At 47.8% G+C, this 19,453-nt stretch overlaps 1 protein-coding gene across 2 annotated transcripts in view; it reads right to left on the minus strand.

Annotated features, from left to right (window-relative positions):
* MMD2 (monocyte to macrophage differentiation associated 2) overlaps positions 1–7,479 on the minus strand; it is a 341,543-nt gene extending 334,064 nt beyond the window's left edge. For both annotated transcript variants that reach the window (XM_078665015.1, XM_078665014.1), the window contains exon 1: positions 7,028–7,479. In XM_078665015.1, the coding sequence (XP_078521141.1) occupies positions 7,028–7,236 (209 nt within the window). In that variant the 5' untranslated portion in view covers positions 7,237–7,479. The remainder of the gene's footprint in view (positions 1–7,027) is intronic.
* Positions 7,480–19,453: the final 11,974 nt, after the last annotated feature.

Genomic DNA, 19,453 nt, shown 5'->3' on the forward strand with positions numbered 1-19,453 from the left:
AACTAGTCTGTCTGACGTTTCCCAAGTTTCTTGGAAGGCGAGAATGTCATTAGATTTAATAATCTCCAACCAGTTCTTATCGTTGAATTTGGCTCTAATGCCAGCGACATTCCAGCTCATAATTTTGCAGGCCCTAGTGCCTGTGGGTTTTGGATCTAAAGATTTGGGAACAAGCGAAAGACCCTCACCGTTAATATCTTTTCTGGGAGAGAGTCAATCGTTTTGATCCATGAAGGATAATGGGGCATAGCGGTTAAACAGTTGAAGAGGTTCTGCAAAAAGTTTGTGCTGTGGTAATAGGGAATGATGGGCTACTGCATTATGCCTTACATCCTGCCCCCATCTAAGATTTGAGTCCCAAACTCTATCCCACCCTGGTGCAGGAGTCCTTGGGTGGGTGACGTTCTGCTGTTCACCATAAAAGAACTTTAGGGTTAGGGGAACAACAGTACCCTGTCTGCGTTGTGGAGGAAATAGGTTAGCAAGTATATTAGGAAGGACATCTTGATTTGAGAGGCTCACTGCCACACAGTCCCCTTTAAACTTTTTCGGCCGGTTTCTCAACCAGGGGACCCTAGTTGCTGACTTAATTACACTTGCCAGATGGTACTTTCCCCCTGGAGCTAACCGCATATTACTGGTCAACCAGTGCAGAGCCTTGCTTGTAAGAGAGGTAGGGCTTTCCACTGTTCCCCCTTCCAAAGGAGGGACATTTGCTAACACTAGGACCACTGGCGTGGCCTCGACTAAAAATTGTAGGGGGTCCGTTGAGTGAGCAATTACTGGGGGGAAGCTAACGGAGGGGGTACTATCTGTTGGGATGTTAACTAACAGAGGGCCCTCACTAATAGTGGTCGATGAAGTTGATGGTTGGAGCGGTAAGTTCTCATCGGGCGACTGGTTCCCTGCGCCATCGCTTACAACCTCTCTGACCACATTTCCCCCTGTATTATTGCTCAAGTTTGTGACTAACGTAGTTATGGTCTCTATCCCACCCGCAACCGAAGTTTGGAGTCCACCCAATCTCTTAATCTCTGCTTGCAGTTTGTCAATTTTTGATGTTAAAGGTTTAACAATGGCATTAATTTTTTGATTCAAAAAAGTCAGCAATCCTTTCATAAAAAGCGTCCTCAAAAGTATGATTTTGTTTATCTTCCACAATGTTCACTTGCTTTGACTTTGGGGTAATAGCCCTCTTCCTTCTTGTCCCCGGACGTAGACCACCCTGCTTGGGTGGATTTTTAGTACATAAACGTCTTGGCCTTGTGGCACGCCCTTTAGGTGTCTGCTCGTCAGAAGAAACTCGAGTCTTTTTCTCCTGATCAGAGTCATTGTCAATATCACTCTCGGCCTCTACGTTGGAAACCTCAGAGGCCGGGACTACGTTGACAGGTGTGCCACTTAGTCCTTGAAAACTAGGGCCACTAATTATGCCCTCCTGTTGAGCTTCCTACAAAATAGTGTCATCAATCAAAATAGATGCAGTGGGGGACAGACAGCGTAGGTCTGGGGATTGGCTCAGCCCCAAAGAGTTTCTCCTATGCGTGTTTATTTTTTTCACTGTTTGTACAAGGTAATTATCAAGAGTGTTTTGTGGGGCTTCCTTCGCTTTCGTAGACATCTTTGCAATATACACTCACAACTCACACTTTATACGATTTTGTATGTTAATAAGGGAGTCTTAGAACCAAAGTCTTACTTGCAGTGATGATTCCTGCAGCGTTTCTGGCCCTGCCCCTGCCTCCTCCTGCCGATGAGGGCCGTAGAGGGCCCGCCCTTTGCCCGGGCTTAGCCCCGGGCGTCCCGCTCGCGTCCCGCGACGCGGGGGTGTCGGGGCTTTGTAGCGCCTCCTGGCGCGTTCTCCCCTGCGTCCCTGGTCACGTGCTGTGCGCCGCCGCGTGGCCTGCCGGGTGTTGTAGTTCCCGGAGCGGCGGCGCAGACCGTGTGGATTTGGTGACTCTTGCCGTGGCGGCTGGTGCCTGCTACAGACTCTCGGCGGTGGCGGCGGTAAGTAAAATGTCTCCCCCGCTCTGCCGGGGTGTCGGGGCTTTGTAGCGCCTCCTGGCGCGTTCTCCCCTGCGTCCCTGGTCACGTGCTGTGCGCCGCCGCGTGGCCTGCCGGGTGTTGTAGTCCCCGGAGCGGCGGCGCAGACCTTGTGGATTTGGTGACTCTTGGCGGTGGCGGCTGGTGCCTGCTACAGACTCTCGGCGGTGGCGGCGGCAAGTAAAATGTCTCCCCCGCTCTGCCGGGGTGTCGGGGCTTTGTAGCGCCTCCTGGCGCGTTCTCCCCTGCGTCCCTGGTCACGTGCTGTGCGCCGCCGCGTGGCCTGCCGGGTGTTGTAGTCCCCGGAGCGGCGGCGCAGACCTTGTGGATTTGGTGACTCTTGGCGGTGGCGGCTGGTGCCTGCTACAGACTCTCGGCGGTGGCGGCGGTAAGTAAAATGTCTCCCCCGCTCTGCCGGGGTGTCGGGGCTTTGTAGCGCCTCCTGGCGCGTTCTCCCCTGCGTCCCTGGTCACGTGCTGTGCGCCGCCGCGTGGCCTGCCGGGTGTTGTAGTCCCCGGAGCGGCGGCGCAGACCTTGTGGATTTGGTGACTCTTGGCGGTGGCGGCTGGTGCCTGCTACAGACTCTCGGCGGTGGCGGCGGTAAGTAAAATGTCTCCCGTGGCTGATAGAATACAATGTATCATATGCACTAATGGAGGGCTTTCCCCTACCCCCCTCGCTTCCCCACCACCCCCTTTATGAAGTCTCCTGTGTTGTATTTTGTGTTTGATAATTGCTTTTAATTAATGTATATTTGTCATTGTTTCTCTTTACTGAAAAACTCTAAATAACATTTTTTTTAAATGATGAGAAGTTGTGAGGGAGAAAAAAAACCAACAAGGGCAAGCTACAATGCAGGGTGGAAGTGGGCAAGCAACAACACAAGGGAGGGCGGGTACAAGTAACAACGTAACCAAACAACAGGAACAAAATGTATCTGACTATGTGTAATGTAATACAGTGCTTATGTAGAGCACTCCAATCCGCTCTGGACGATTTTGAGCTTTATTTAAAAAACTGAGGCGCATGGGCGAGGGATGGAAGATGGGGGTGGGACAGCAGAAGACGGCCTTTCCCGCACATGCACTATTAGAAAGCCTGCACAAAAAGAAAAAAGTATCCCTGCCATGAAAGAGCGAGCGCAAAAACAACAAGTGATGGACTGAATGTGGATCAATGTCACACACTCCCCCAGTCAAAAGATCTGGGCCCAATCCATCGTTTTTTTGCACTCCACACCACCCTGGGTTAGACAATGGCGATATGCAAATCAGCTCTGACCCTGTTGCCCCATGGGAACAGTCCAGTCCGAACTACAAAAGCCATGTCCTTCCCAGAACGGAATCAAGCATCCGAGGACCGGACCGGAAAGAGCGAGCAGCAAAAGGACACTCACTTGAAAAGGAAGCACTTCCATCTCCCTTTTGCTAAACCCAGGCCTCCTCCTGCTGCTGTGGGCTCCAAAACAAACAAATAAAAGTGGGCAAATTCTAGACCCTTCCCTTCTGTCTCTCCACTGTCCTTTTCAATTCGGGTGGCGCATTGGCATGTCCACCACACAAATTGATTTTGTGCTTCACTGTGCTGGTACACCACTGGCTCATTGTGGGTTCCGGAGTAGTGTGCTGCTCGCAGAGGGGACACTTCGACACCCCATCAGGGGTGGCAGGCGCTGTGTAGGTGCAGGCCTTTTTCCCTTCTCTATCCCTCCACTGTCCTTCTCGATCCAGGTGATTGGCTGGCATGTCCACCGCTCACATTGCTTTCGAATTTTCACTATACTTGTTCACCGCTGGTCCTTTGTGGGTTCCAGGGTGGCATGCTGCTCGCCGAGGAGGCACTTAGGCACCCCATCAGGGTTGGCGGGTGCTATATAAATGCAAACCTTTTTCCCTCTTCTGTCTCTCCACTATCCTTCTCAATCCAAATAACTGACTAACATATCCACCGCACAAATTACTTTCATATTTTCACTACACTATTTCACCACTGATCCATCAAGGGGTTCCTAAGTAGCGTGCTACTCGCCGAAAAAGCGATTTGACGCCTTGTCAACACTATATAAATGCAGTTACAATACAATACAATACTACTCCACGGAAGGGACAAACACACAAAGAGGAAGTGAAGCCAGCATAGGCTGACCAAAGAAAAGCATGGATATGATAGTGATGATGAAGCCAATCAAAGATAAGCAATGAGCAGGCTCTAAGCCCCCTGTAAGTTAACACAATGTTTCACAAGCTACACATATGTGCTGTCTCGGGCGAGTCCTGAAAGGTCAAAATAATGCAGTAATACTATCACAAAATGTGCCACATTATGCCAAAAAATGTCCTTTTCTTACCAAATATTATAGTCAACCCTGCCTCACATAATTCTAGTACCCCTAACTACAAAGTAACAGCGTTGAAATAAAAAACTGTTGATTAGATGAGCCCGAGGAATAAACCTAGGACACTCAAGAGCTGTGAGAACCAGTGCTGGAAAGTAGGGGAAATATGCCAGATCTTGATACTTCAAAGAAACTATGACTTGGAGGCAGGTTTTTTTACTTTACTCACCCCCTGTATGAAAGATCTGAATGCACTGTAAGAAGCAAGATATATCTGTGTATGAGTAATTACACAAATAATGATTTGAAAGGCCCCTATTTTTTATTTAATTATTTTATAGCACTACTCATCCAATTGTACACTGTTAGAGTACTTTACATCACACACAGAGGCACAATAAATCATAAAGTGTGTACATCTGTGTCCAGAAAATGTACCATAGGCAGTAAGAGTTATAAGGTGTAGGAATCACATATTGTCCACACGTGTAGACATTATATGTTAAGAGTGAAAGGTCAGGAGAAACACGAAGTCAGGATATAAAACGCAACACAGTGATTGTGGTTGTCTGTACTAATATGACTTTATTACTTCTCAAAGGTACCCTTTTATACAATCTTAGCATAACAACAGATTGAGAAAGGAAACAACAAGGAGTTAAACCCATGACTTACAGTTTGCATGCAGCTCCTTGATGTCTGTAAATAGATCACTGTGCTATATTAGAAGGATTGAAATGAATGAACCGGAAGTAACAAAATGATCTCTTTGTCAACGCAGTATCCATCCACTTACCTATCTGCATAAAATACAAATCTGTGATCTTCATGTTACACAATGGGGTTTGCATCAGGCACATTAACCCACTATGCTACTTTATGAGCCAAAACTGTGACTGGACAAAAACTAAACTCTTCTTACTTTAACCACTCTAGTTCTCTTACCGCTATTATAATCCCCTCAAAAATGCTGGGCACACAAAGATCCCTGCAGCAGGTGGCTTAACCTTGTAGCACATTTTATAATGCACCCTCTGTGTGACCAATTAAGTAAGCTAGAATAGATCTGCTGTCGCATATTCCCTTATTGCCAATTTTATTGCAGCAGATTTTTTTTTAAAGTAAATGTATTAATTGACTGCCTGGCTGCTTTTCAATGTCTGGCCCTCCTTACTCCACCCCATTTCCTCTGCCACACCTTGACCCCCAATTTTATGGGTTCTTACATCATTTTTCTTACGTTCACACTCGCACTCTCACAGACGCCTGCGTGCTCTCGTGAGGGCGCACGCTCACACAGACGCCTGCACGTGCGCCCCCGCGCACACACGCACGAGCTCCTTGATCTTTTTATCCCACAGATACTGCTTAACCCGTCAGTAATTTCTGCCCCCCCCCCCCCCCCTGATCCCAGCTCTTTTCCCTGGAATTACATCCCCAACCCCGCCTTCTATGAGACCTTGGACAGAGACAGTGAACAATAATTGTATTCTGCTATCTTAAGCTGTCGACAGTCTGGCAAAATACATAACCTTAAGTAATTCAAAGAAAACTATACATTTTCAGGGAAGTTCAATAATCAGATCAAACAGATATGCCACTGTGTTAAAAGAAAATGAATTCCTCCCTGTCCAACTCAGCCCACTAGTAAACTCAATGTGTCTTATCTGATCATTAGAGACCCCGCCCCTATCTCGAGATGATGGTACCCCGACCACGGTGGATGTTTGCCGAGGACGCAGATAAAGAAGTTAGGAAGGGGGGGCATCACTTTCGGGAGATCCGCGCCCCCTCCCCTCCTGGGAGTGAAATATTGGACAGCTCCGTGGGAGATTGCCTTTCTCTGCTTTTAAGTGGGGACCATGAACAGGTCCGTCTGAGACTCCCAGCTAGGACCCCCCCCACCTTAGATCCTGGACTGAACCATGTGAGAACCCCCACCCGGATCCCCTGTGACACCTTGGAAAATCCTGTATGGTCACCCCCCCCCCCCCCATTCCCTCCGTTATGAGACCCTTGATAGACCCCACTCCCACCCCCTACCCAGAGAAAACCTAATCAGATCTTACAAAGCCCCATCCCACGTCCAGCCATCAAAGCCCAGTGACCCCAACAAAACAATGTATCCACATTTTTATTTTTATTCAATGGGTTTTACCCGAAGGTATCAGAGCGCTTCACAAAGGAACAGTAGCTTAAACGAGGAGAAAATTAAAAGTGGGCATGTTGCAAAAGCAAACGTTACATTACATGAGGCAAAGGTGACAATTGTGCATGTAACAAAAGCAAACAAAATACAAGAAGAGGTAGAAAAAAAAGGTAGCACATCCTAAGGCATATGCATATAATCCCACAACCCTCTCCCATTATTAACACCCCCATACTCTTGGGGGCTGTATCCCAAATCCCTCACATACTCGTAGAAACGGGGACATTTGTGATTTTAATTAATTAAAAGCATTTTCCCGTGGGAGCGGCGGGCTTAGCCTTCCACCCCCTTCCTTCCCTCCCAATGCCACCTGTGGAAATCCGCCGGGTCGAACTCCTCCTAAGGGAGGGTGCATTTTAGAATTCCTCCAGCTGCGCACACCGCCCCCTGCCGGACGCTGCCTGCAGTACCCCGCCAGTGAAGAGGAACAGGCGTCCTACCTGGCGTATCTGCTCTTCTGGAAGTCCAGCCGCCTGGAGAGGAACATCTGAACCGGTCCATGGGGGTCCAGCCACGGTCCGGGTGGTCCCAGGGGCCAGCCCATCAGCACCAATAACCAGTCCTGCGGGAGGGGCCCACGGGAGCCTGGGGGGTCTCCTCCGGCACCCGGGGAGGGAGCGCCGCGCCCGGGGGACTCGCACAACTTCATCCGATCCGGCTTTGTCTGTCACTCAGCGCTGGCATGTGGGAGTCAGGCAAGGGGAAGAGGCGGGGGCGGGAAGCGGCGAGGTGGAGAGAGAGCGATGGGTGCAACAGAGGAGAGGCAGGAATGGAGAAAAGAGGGCTAGACAGAGAGCGGACGGGGGTAGAGATAAAGAGAGGGGGGCTAGAAGGGAGGGGAGAAGGAACGAGGTCAAGGGAGGGAGCGTGGGAGTGAGGGGTGGACTGGTAGGGGAGGTGGAGGAGTGGAGACGAGAGAGAAGAAAATAGAAGCGGGGATGCTGAGGACGAGAGCGCAAGGGGTGGGAAAGCGAGGGACTGAAATGAAATATGGGAAGATAGAGAGAGAAAGATGGAGGGGAGGGGGCGCCGATGGGGTGGAGGGCTGGGCCAGCCGGCGCCACCTGTCCTGATTGTCAAAATATAATCCCTACGTTTTGAGAACATTTCGGCGTTTCGCCTGCCGCGACCCTGTTACATTTTTATCATCTCGGTAAGCATGTCCCAGTGACGTTTTCTGAAAGTCCCTGAAAAATGTATTATTCTCCACAGAGTCGCTCAATAGCTTTTTGCAAAAGCGGCAACCCCAGGGAAAGAAGGAGACAGGCGACGAAACGGAGATGGGATCGAGGAAGGAATAGAACTAACGCGGGAGAAGCGGAGAAGAAAAGAAAAGCCTAAGACAGCGGAGACGAAAAGAAAAGCATGGTGGAGGGTGAGGGGAGAGAGAAAAAAGGGAATATAAGAACATCAGGAACGAGAGGAAGGCTGGCAGAGGTATGAAAGAGGAGGAGGCTGAACAGCGAGGGAGAGGGGAAAAACGGGAACGGCAAAGGTCAGAGAAGGATAAAGGAAAGGATGGAGACGTAGTGAGAGTGGAAGAGAGGAAAAGGAGAGAACGCGAGAGGGGAGGGAAGAAAGGAAGTGGACGCAAGTTGGTATTTATTTATTTTATTTATTTATTTATTATTTATTATGGTAGAGAGGGGGAGTGGAATAGGAGGTAGGCAGAAAAGAGTGAAAGAGCAACAGTGGTTAAGAATGGAAGGAGGGACGTAGAGGGAGAGGGGGAGGAAGAAGAGGAGGAACGGCAACACAAAGGGAGGTAAGGGGCAAAGGAGAGTGAAAGAGTAGAGTATAAGGGGTGAAGAAGGAGAAGCTTGAAATAAAGGAGGGAGAAAGCGGGACAAAGAAATGATGATAGAGACACAGATGGACAAATAATGGCAAATGGGGGGAGGTACAGTGATAGGGTAATATAGATGGTGGAGAGAGGAGATGAAGAGGGGAGGGGTTCAGAGGGAGAGTGGAGGAGTCAAGAGAAGAAGGAGATGGCGAGATAGCGAAAGTAGGAGTAGTAGTAGCGAGTCGCTGAAGAAATGAGTGGATAGTGTGGAGGTGAATAGTATGAGAGGGTTGAAAGAGAGGAGGTGAGAAAGAGGGGGAGACAATGAGAGGGAAAGACAACGAGCTATAGGGAGAGGAGGGAGATGAGAGAAGGGACTTGCAGAAAGAGAAGTGGGAAAGGATTGTTCGGTGTGGGAGGGAGGTGTACTAGAGGAAGAGAAGGGGAGAGAGACGTGGGCAGTGGCGTCACTGGGGTTGGTGTCACCCGGTGCGGGTAACTCATGGTGTCACCCCCTCATGACTTACTGCATGGACCACCTCTGTCGGAAATGTACGGCGCTAGGTACTGTCTTACTCCCTCTAGCTCCCTCTCTCTGTCTAGCTCCCTCTAGCTCCCTCTCTCTGTCTTACTCCCTCTAGCTCCCTCTGGTTCCCTCTCTCTCTGTCTTACTCCCTCTAGCTCCCTCTCTCTCTGTCTTACTCCCTCTAGCTCCCTCTCCCTCTGTCTTACTCCCTCTAGCTCCCCCTCTCTCTGTCTTACTCCCTCTAGCTCCCCTTCTCTCTGTCTTTCTCCCTCTAGCTCCCTCTCTGTCTAGCTCCCTCTAGCTCCCTCTCCCTCTCTCTCACTCTTACTCCCTCTAGCTCCCTCTCCCTCTGGCTTGCTCCCTCTAGCTCCCTCTCTCTCTATCTTAATCCCTCTAACTCCCTCTCTCTGTCTAGCTCCATCTCTCCCTGTCTTGCTCCCTGTAGCTCCCTCTGTCTCCCTCTCTGTCTTACTCCCTCTAGCTCCCTCTCTCTGTCTTACTCCCTCTAGCTCCCTATCTCTATGTCTTACTCCCTCTAGCTCCCTCTCTCTCTATCTTAATCCCCCTAGCTCCCTCTCTCTGTCTAGCTCCATCTCTCCCTGTATTACTCCCTCTAGCTTCCTCTGTCTCCCTCTCTGTCTTACTCCCTCTAGCTCCCTCTCTCTCTGTCTTGCTCCCTCTAGCTCCCTCTCTCTTATTCCCTCTAGCTCCCTCTCTCTCTGTCTTGCTCCCTTTAGCTCCCTCTCTCTTACTCCCTCTAGCTACCTCTCTGTCTTGCTCCCTCTAGCTCCCCTCTCTGTCTAGCTCCATCTCTCCCTGTCTTGCTCCCTGTAGCTCCCTCTGTCTCCCTCTCTGTCTTACTCCCTCTAGCTCCCTCTCTCTGTCTAGCTCCCTCTAGCTCCCTCTCTCTCTGTCTTACTCCATCTAGCTCCCTCTCTCTCTGTCTAGCTCCCTCTCTCTCTCTGTCTTACTCCCTCTCGCTCCCTCTGTCTCCCTCTCTCTCTGTCTTACTCCCTCTAGCTCCCTCTCTCTCAGTCTTACTCCCTCTAGCTCCCTCGCTCTCTGTCTTGCTCCCTCTAGCTCCCTCTCTTATTCCCTCTAGCTCCCTCTCTCTCTCTCTGTCTTGCTCCCTCTAGCTCCCTCTCTCTCCATCTTACTCCCTCTAGCTCCCTCTCTCTGTCTAGCTCCCTCTCTCTCTGTCTTACTTCCTCTAGCTACCTCTGTCTCCCTCTCGCTGTCTTACTCCCTCTAGCTCCCTCTCTCTCTGTCTTTATCACTCTAGCTCCCTCTCTCTCTCTGTCTTTCTCACTGTAGCTCTCTCTCGCTCTGTCTTACTCCCGCTAGCTCCCTCTCTCTCTGTCTTACTCCCTTTATCTCCCTCTCTCTGTCTTACTCTCTCTAGCTCCCTTTCTCTGTCTTACTCCCTCTAGCTCCCTCTCCCTCTCTCTTATTCACTCTAGCTCCCTCTCTCTCTGTCTTGCTCCCTCTCTCTTATTCCCTCTAGCTCCCGCTCTCCCTGTCTTGCTCCCTCTAGCTCCCTCTCTCTCTATCTTACTCCCTCTAGCTCCCTCTCTCTGTCTAGCTTCCTCTCTCTCTATCTTACTTCCTCTAGCTACCACTGTCTCCCTCTCTCTGTCTTACTCCCTCTAGCTCCCTCTCTCTCCATCTTACTCTCTCTAGCTCCCTCTCTCTCTTTGTTACTCCCTCTTGCTCCCTCTCTCTGTCTTGCTCTCTCTAGCTCCCTCTCTCTGTATTACTCCCTCTAGCCCCCTCTGTCTCCCTCTCTCTCTTACTCCATCGATCTTCCCTGGATTTATATAAACAAGAGTGCGAGCAAAAGGTGGCACTGTAGTGAAGAGCAAGCTGAAATTTGGAACTGGTTCACTGGAAGACCGAAGACTGTGCAAGATACTGAAAAATAGGAAACCATGCACCCTCAGATGAGCTAGGCTGCTATAGAGTTGTCTTGTGAGCAAAGAAAATTGCAGTCAAGCATTGCAGATCTCCTGCGAGACGCTGGCGAGTGTGAACAGCATGAGGAACAAGCTTGCACAGGGAGCGACAGTAAAGATGAGAGCAGAGGCGAGGCTGCAGTGCAGATTGGTGTCACCCCATGTGTTGGTGTCACCCGGTGCGGTCCACACCCCCGCACCCCCCTAGTGATGCCACTGGACGTGGAGAAGAGAGACAGGTATTGAGAGATGGAAAAGATGAAGTGAGAGTGCACAGAGGGGAAGGCAGAAGAGGGAGTGTTAGGATTTGGGTCTCTAGTTAGCAGAGGTATGCACCCAGTCCAAGTACAGACCACAATCCTAGTCAGGGTTCTTTGATTTCCTGCTTCTTCAACTCCTGATCCAGTTTCGATCCAGTTCCGATCCAGTTCCGATATCACGCTCCTCGCTTCCACGCTGCTCCGCCACAGTGGTGGCGGCATTCTCGACAGCCACCCCACCTCCAGCACCGGCAAGAGAGCCAGCCTGGCACCCTAGCAGCAGAGACAAGGAAGCCCCGCAGGAGCAGCCACCCCAGCACCAGTAAGATACCGCTGGAGCAGCGGGGGAGGAGCCCGGCAGTCCGGCTGCAGCTGGCACGCACAGGAGCCGCAGTGGGTGGCAGGATCCGCGGCGGGAGGAGCCCAGCAGGTACCAGTACAGGCAGCCACAGGAGCCAGGCTAGACTCCCAGCAGAACCCCCCGCAGCTGAGAAAAGCTGTGTAAAGCAGCGACAAGGTATTATCACGGCGGCCGGAGCTGCGATATCCACCTTGCAGCGGGGAGTGGGGGCAGTAGTCGTGCGGGCTGCTCCCTTCCCTCCAGCAGCCGCGAGCTCCAGCGTGGGGGGTGCAAGTGGCAGTAAGAGGCAGTGAGAGGCCCGCAACAGAAAGGCTGCTGTGGTTGGGAAGGCCTTTGTGTAGAGGCCAAAAGGATCAACTAACTGGGGTTGAAACTGCCAACCAAGCAGCAGTTAGAGCAGAGGGGACAGCACAACAGCGGTAGGAGCTGTGATCCCCAATCCCTCTTAAATCATTGTTACTGACAGCAACTACCCCGGAAACGTCCTGACAATACCTAGACATCAACTCTGACCCTGCATACTAGGTCAGCTTGGGGAGCCTTGGGATATGCTCATAGTGAGAATGCGTTTAGAGCGCCTCCAGGCATAAGGCTCATTGCGATTGCAGGTGTTGCTCCATTTGGGCGAGAAGAAGCAAGAAGAAGCATCTTGTCTCTACTGCAACCATCTGCAACCTTCCCTGTCTACCTGAGTAACCAAGACCTGTTGAGGTGTTGCAGATCTATGTACCGAGCGGAACCAGAGCAAGGCACGGATAACTGCGGATAACTGAGGACAGGCATAGATTCAACCAGCCCTGTACAGCCAGAAAGAGCTGTCTTTTTGGTGGAAGCGGAGCGCAGGGGGATGTAGTAGCAAGCCTCAGCCAGGCATACCAGTGCAAGGGTTTCGCCCTTCTCTGCTCAGAGTCCTGAGACCAATAGAAAGAAGTTGGCACAGAAACTGGAATAGAAAAGACAGAGTTTATTAAACCTCATGAGGTGGAACTACATTCACACAACACCCTTCGGTAGTGTATGAGGTAGCACACTGACTGGAAGGAGCTTGGTCCTTTTATACCCACACAGGGGCTCAAATGAGGGCGGTACAAGGTACCGAATGCTGGTTTTAAATACATACACGGTCATACAGAGAGTGTGCTAGCAACAAGTGGGAGGGGCTGACACTGCGGTAAATTCTGGTGGACAAATCTTTACAGTTACAAGTTGGGGACAGCTGTAAGCTCAACTGGGCATGTGCATAGCAGAAGAGGATAAATATATCTTGTCTCTAGGCAGATTTCAAGAACAGTTAACAGGAAGGTAGGACAGAGCACATGGCAAACAAAATGGCCGACAGAAATACAAAATGGATTCCGTGTAATGTTCCCAAGTGCCATGGCTGTCTGATTGGTGACAGCTTCCACAACACGAGTTAATCGTCTGATCTTTCTGCTATTCAATGCAGCACCCACAAAGAAGAACAAACCCAAATGGAAATCGACATATTGTTGCAAAGTGGTATCTGTCTGGTCGACCTCATCTGTACTTATTGTTCGTTTATATCTATTCTTGGAAATATCATTATACAACTTTAAATTCAGGTGATATTATGGAGGGGCCAAGAACACGGGTAGTAACAAAAATGATATGTAACATACCCCGGACCACCCAACATGTAATTGATAGTATCCTTTATTACCAAATACAAAATATGAATTGTGTGAAGATGTAAAACTCATGTTGTTAGCTCCTTTAATAATCAATGTCAAAATACATTCACTTCGTCCTACGGGAATTCTCCCAGCACTGCTAATACATAAATCTGCTTTAGCTCTGGTTACAGATATCACAAAGAGTCCATTATTCTTGATAGTTCTAACATTTGTGATGACATATGGTGTTGAAATATTGTCCGGTTGGTACTCTTCCCTTTCCCATTTAGTCCCTTTAGCTTGAGGATAAACATCTTCATCTTGGTAGCATTTTTTATTTAACCGAAAAATGATTCCACCTACTGAGGGCTTTCCAAAAGCAAACAAAAGGACATACCAAGCTTGACATGAGCCATTATGGGAAGACGGTAGAGGAATACAAGGCGTTCCTCCTTTCTTTTGGTGTGCAGGTATCATCCCACACACCCAACAATTGGTAGTATTCGTAGCATTGTGTGTATGATGCAACATCTGGATGAATGTGTTATTCAGGTAGGATTGTCGATGTTTCTGCTCATGGTAGGGAAGTGTATAATAATGGTGCTCCAGTGGAGCTGGAGTAGTGGCAACAAAAAGTTGTCGAGCAGGAGCCACTTTCTCAACAAACCAAGTGGTTATTTCCATAACCACCAGAGCAACAACAAACCCTACAGCACAAATAATTCTTTTGTTATTCATTTTCGCAGCAGTGATGATTGATCTTTTAAAAAAAAATTGTTGAAAACAATCGTTGGAGCTCTTATCCCTTGGGCAGCCGGCGATTTCTTCACCACGGGCCAAGACGGGTGTCACTACACTAATGCAGGGCTGATCCCCCCTTCCCACATTGGCTCTCCGTTTCACAAACCCAGGGCGGTAGCTCAACCAGTCTCGTTCAACACTGCAGATTCTTTCCTCGGTCTCAAGTGGTATCACGATGCTCCAGGAATCGTATTGTCCGGGAAGACTTCCACAGATTTGTCAGGTGAGATAGCTTGACCTTTCTTCGTCTCCAGAATCTCTCGATGGTCAGTCAGCGCAACAGGTTCAACCAAGGCGGGCGACACACGCTTGCAATGTGTGCTGTGTACCCAGTTCTTTGAGTTCGTCACTCGAACTGCTGTCCTTGTAGCCAAAAGCACCTGCTCCGGACCTCGCCAACTTGGCTCCAAGCTGTTCGATCTGTCCAAGACCTTGACCATCACATAGCCGCCGGGACGGAGTTCATGGGCCTCACCTGTAGATCTGTCAGGAAGAGCTTCTCGAACTTGTTGATGAATAGAGATCAAACTGTCGATTAACTGTGCCAAATAATCATTCAACAGAACAAAAGGTACATCATGTATGGGGCGTGGCTTAGGAAGTCCCCAAATATTCATCGGTCTCCCAAATACCACCTCATATGGTGTAAGGCCTGATCGTGAGTGTGACACTGATCTTATGGATAATAATGCCAAAGGTAGTGCATCTGGCCACTTTATGGACGTGGAAGCCAGTATTTTTGCCAGCTTCAATTTTAAAGTAGTGTTATACCTTTCCACCAATCCTGCTGATTGTGGGTGGAAGACTGTATGGAATTTCTGTTTGATCCCCAACCCTTTTAGGACATACTCAACAACTTGCCCAATAAAATGAGGTCCGTTATCACTCCACAAAAGCTTACAAACATCGTACCTAGGATAAAATTCCTTCAGAAGCACCTTTGCTGTGGTAAGAGCAGTATTATCCTTTGTAGGGTATGCCTCTATCCATTTACTGAAGGCACATACCACCACTAGGACATATTTTAGATTATTGCAGAGTTCAAGTTGGATGTAATCCATCTGCAAAACTTCAAAAGGTGGGGTTGGTGTAGCAAACCCTCCTGTAGGAGTCTGTGTCCCTTTTCCAGGATTATACTGCCAACAGATCAAATAGGACTTACCACTCTTTTAGCTGTGCTGGCAATTTCAGGATGCTCCCAAATTTGTGTAAGCAATTTAGTTATTGCTAGAGCTCCAACATGTGCCAGCCCATGTGCCATTTGAACCATAGGTTGTAAATAGTCTGCAGGCAATTTCCATTTATTCATTACTTTGTTACGCCAACAACCCTCATCATCTAACATTCCTTCTTTAGACCATTGCTCAAGTTCTTCCACAGAGGCAGATCTCTGTATATCCAATACTTCCTCTTTAGCATCATGCCAACGCTCAGCTTGTGATTTTACTACGTACATAGATGTAATGCTTCGCTGCATTGCAGTCTCACGGGCTACGCGATCTGCGAAGGCATTGCCTTGTCCTATTTTTTCAATGATTTTCTTGTGTGCGCTACACTTCATAATGGCAATTTTCTTCGGATATGTAAGTGCAGTCAAGAGATTATGTACTAATTCTCTGTGCATTATCTGCATCCCGTGGGATGTAAGAAAGCCTCTTTCCTTCCAGAGTAGGCCAAAATCATGAACCACTCCAAAAGCATAGCGGCTATCCGTGTAAATGTTCACACATAAGTCAGTACTAAGCTCACACGCTCGTGTCAAAGCTATTAGTTCAGTTGCATGAGCCGACTTCTGTGGTATGCGAGCTGTTTCCACTACTGTCTTGAGTGTGGTGATTGCATATGCGGCTGAGGTTGTGCCATCTGGTAACTTCAAACAGGACCCATCAACCCACAGCTCCCCATCTACATCTGGAAGGGGCGTATCTTGCAAATCGATGCGACCCTTTGTCTGTTCCTCAGTAAGGAATATACAATCGTGAGGCTCCTTTGATTGAGACTGAGTCGCAGGATATGGCAACAAAGTGGCTGGGTTCAGTGTTGCGCACCTCTTCAAGGTAATATGAGGTGTTAACAGTGTCAATTCGTATCCTGTCAGGTGAGCACTAGTTAACTGCTGTGTCTTGGTCTGATTCAAAAGGGCATCTACTGCATGGGGTACTAGCACCAACAATTTGTGTGACAAAACTATCCCTTCACTCTGACGTATGGACACTGCTGTCGCTGCAACCGAACGGAAACATCCAGGCAAGGCACAAGCAACAGGATCAAGAACTTCAGAAAAATATGCACAGGGACGCTGCTTAGCACCATGTGTACTAAAACTGACAATGCACACCCATCTTTCTCGTGTACATAGAGTGTAAAAGCCTTCGTGTAATCTGGTGCGTCTAACACTGGTGCAGAGCAAAGAGCTTGTCTTAACTGACGAAAAGTATTTTGGCATTCATCTGTCCATGGAAGGGGAATCGGAGTGTTTTTAGTTAAAAGCGCTAGCAGGGGTTTAACAATGTGTAAAAAAAACAATATCCATGGGCTACAAAACGAAGTCAAACCAATGAATGCATGGACATCTTTCTGTGTGGAAGGTACTGGGGTGTCTAAAATTGCTTGAATACGATCTGGTGTCAATGCATGGCCCTCCTTAGACAGAAGGTGACCTAAGTAGGTCACCTTCGGTCTACAATATTGCAATTTCTTTCGTGATACTTTATGATGGTGTGTAGCAAGAAAAGAAAGCAAAGACAAAGTACACTCTTCACATAGTTCAGACGTATCGGCTGCCAACAAGATGTCATCGACATATTGTATGAGAGCCACCCCTTCAGGCAAAGTAAAGGAATCAAGCTGTCTCTTCAATGCTTGACTGTAAATACTAGGACTCTCAGTATAGCCTTGAGGAACTCTACAAAATCTATACGATCAGTTATTCAAAGTGAAACCGAACAAATATTGACTTTCAGGATGAATAGGGATCGAAAAGAAAGCGTTCTTCAAGTCTATAACAGAGAATGTAGTTGCTGTCGGAGGAACCAAAGTAAGTAGTGTTGTTATGTCAGAAACCACAGGGTACTGCGGTACTACAATCTTGTTTACTTCTTTCAAGTCTATAATAAATCTATAAATCTTAGTGTCAGTATCTTTTTTCAAAATGGGAAGAATCGGACTATTGCAAACATTGTAAGGAACTTCTTCCACAACTACCACTTTAATCAAATCATGAGCAATGTGTGTAAGGGCTTCTTCTCCTTCTTTAGAAATTTTATACTGAGGTAGTCTTGGCAAAGAAGCACCCTCCTTGACACTAATATACACTGGCGGAATAACCATTTGCCCTACATCGGTGTATGAAGTAGCCCACAAGGTACTAAGGAGTGAAGCTAATGCAATGTCTTCTTTAACAATACAAGATCTCTCAATCATAGGGTAGTTGTCATTCAAAACAACCGGTACTCCTTCCGGAGAACATCGTATCGTAGCCCTGAAATATTTGAGCATATCAAGACCCACAATATTTTGTGTTTGGAGAAAGCAAAAATGGACATGGAGCAGTAAACTTATCAACATGAAATGTGAGTGGTCGTGACAATGGACTAAGGGAAGGTGTTCCATCAAACCTATTGATGTAATGGTTAAGCCAGACAGGGGAGCCCTTGGAACCAATTGTTTAGACAAGGCGCTACAAGTAGCTCCTGTATCAACCAGAAACTGATCAGTAGAACCCAAATCATGTGCTGTAACATAGGGACCCCTCTGATCTACTGGAACTTCAACTGATTCCTTACCCCATCCTAGGCAATCCTATACATAAGCAGAGTCTTGAAAATCGGCACATAGTCGGGCATTTGATATTTGTTCCTTCTGTCAAAAGTATTAGACCCCTCCTGCCCACGTGTATTAGCATCAAACCTAGCGTGATCATTTGTGTTTCCTCTAGGCCCTGAATATCCTGAACGATTTCTCATTTATCCCCGACCATGTGAACCCTGCTGAGCACGCAGTACTGGGCAGTCAGAAAGCCAATGTCCAAATTTCTTGCAATACGCACCCTGATCAACAGACAAATTCGAACGAGTATAGGGAGGAAAGGATGCACCATAAGATTCATGTACACCTCTATTATTATCTCTAGAAGGCGTGCCATAAGCCTGAGCCATCATAACCTTTGTTTTTAACTCTTTAGATTTTTTATCCTCCTTACTTTTTGCTTCTAATTCTTGTCGTTCATAATACTGAGCCATAGTTAAGAGAGAAACCAGATAGGAGGTAGTCCATGAACTTCCACTGGCCTTTAGGCAACTAGCTATTCCTGGCAAAAGGTTTGTGACATATTTATCGACAAACAGATGCCTACCCGTGTCATCTGTCAATGACTGGCCACTAAAATCGTGGAATGCTTCTTCAAAGCGTGTGAAGAAGTCTGAAACTGATTCATCTATCTTTTGCTTACAAGACGCTAACATAGTCCAATCTATCTTTTTAGGGGGAATAATCGTCTTTAATTTAACCAATATAGCTACCGGAAGATCCAAAATTAACTGACACGGTTTCTGTGCAGGTTTTCTATCTTCATCTAATTGTTCTAAATCTTTCCACGATGCCCCAAATGCCAAAAGATCATCGACTTTACGCACAGTTCTCCACATATCGGGCGGTAATATTAATCCAAAAAACAAATCAATATCATGCAAAGTCATGGTACAAGAACTAATTGCACCCTCAACTTCCTCATAAAAGGCTGCTGGATTCTTTCGCGGATCAGGCAATGCATTTTTAAGGGCCATAACATCTGCTCTATTCCAAGGAGTGTAAACCCAATTATAAATAAAATAACCTTTAGCATCTGTAGAAGTCTTATCATCATTTGTACCTGTTCCTTTAGGAGGAACATATAAAGGCGCGGCTTCCCTCATGGGTTTCACATTAATTACAACATTCTTATCTGTTTCAAGAGTAGAATTTCGTGCCATGCTGATCTGAGATGTTGGTGCAGCTGCGTCTGCTGCCTTTTTCTCCTCTCGCAAACGGGCTGCTTCAACACGCAGTTTAACCAAGCGTCTGACCGTGTCAGTCACCTGGGAGAAGAGAAAAGAACCTTCACGTAATTGCTTACAATCAGCTGCTATATCATCTGGCTCTACTTCCGCCGAATATTTCTTAAATCGCTCAACAACCTCTGCAGCAAATATCTCGGTAAAATATTTTTGTTCCTTTTCCGACAAATTCTTAATAGTATCTAGAAGTTCAGAAGTAGTATTAGTACTACGATCAGCTTTGCGCGCCGCGGATCTAATCTCAGAGGAACGTTCGGTAGTTAACATCGAGCGAGTGTCTCGGATTTTATCCTGTTCTGTAGGAGAGTCCTCATCTGACTCATAAGGAGCAGAGGGAAGAGTATACGGAGGTGGACAACGATCTAATAAGAGAGAATCATCTTGGGGTTTATTAAGAATAGGATAAAGAGGTCTACGAACAGCGTATTGGCCATTTACCTGTAACTGACGCTCCCTATCTTCCCTCTTCTTAATTTCTTTCATCTCTTTATT

The sequence above is a fragment of the Lissotriton helveticus genome, chromosome 10, assembly GCF_964261635.1.
Source record: "Lissotriton helveticus chromosome 10, aLisHel1.1, whole genome shotgun sequence".
Taxonomy (NCBI): domain Eukaryota; kingdom Metazoa; phylum Chordata; class Amphibia; order Caudata; family Salamandridae; genus Lissotriton; species Lissotriton helveticus.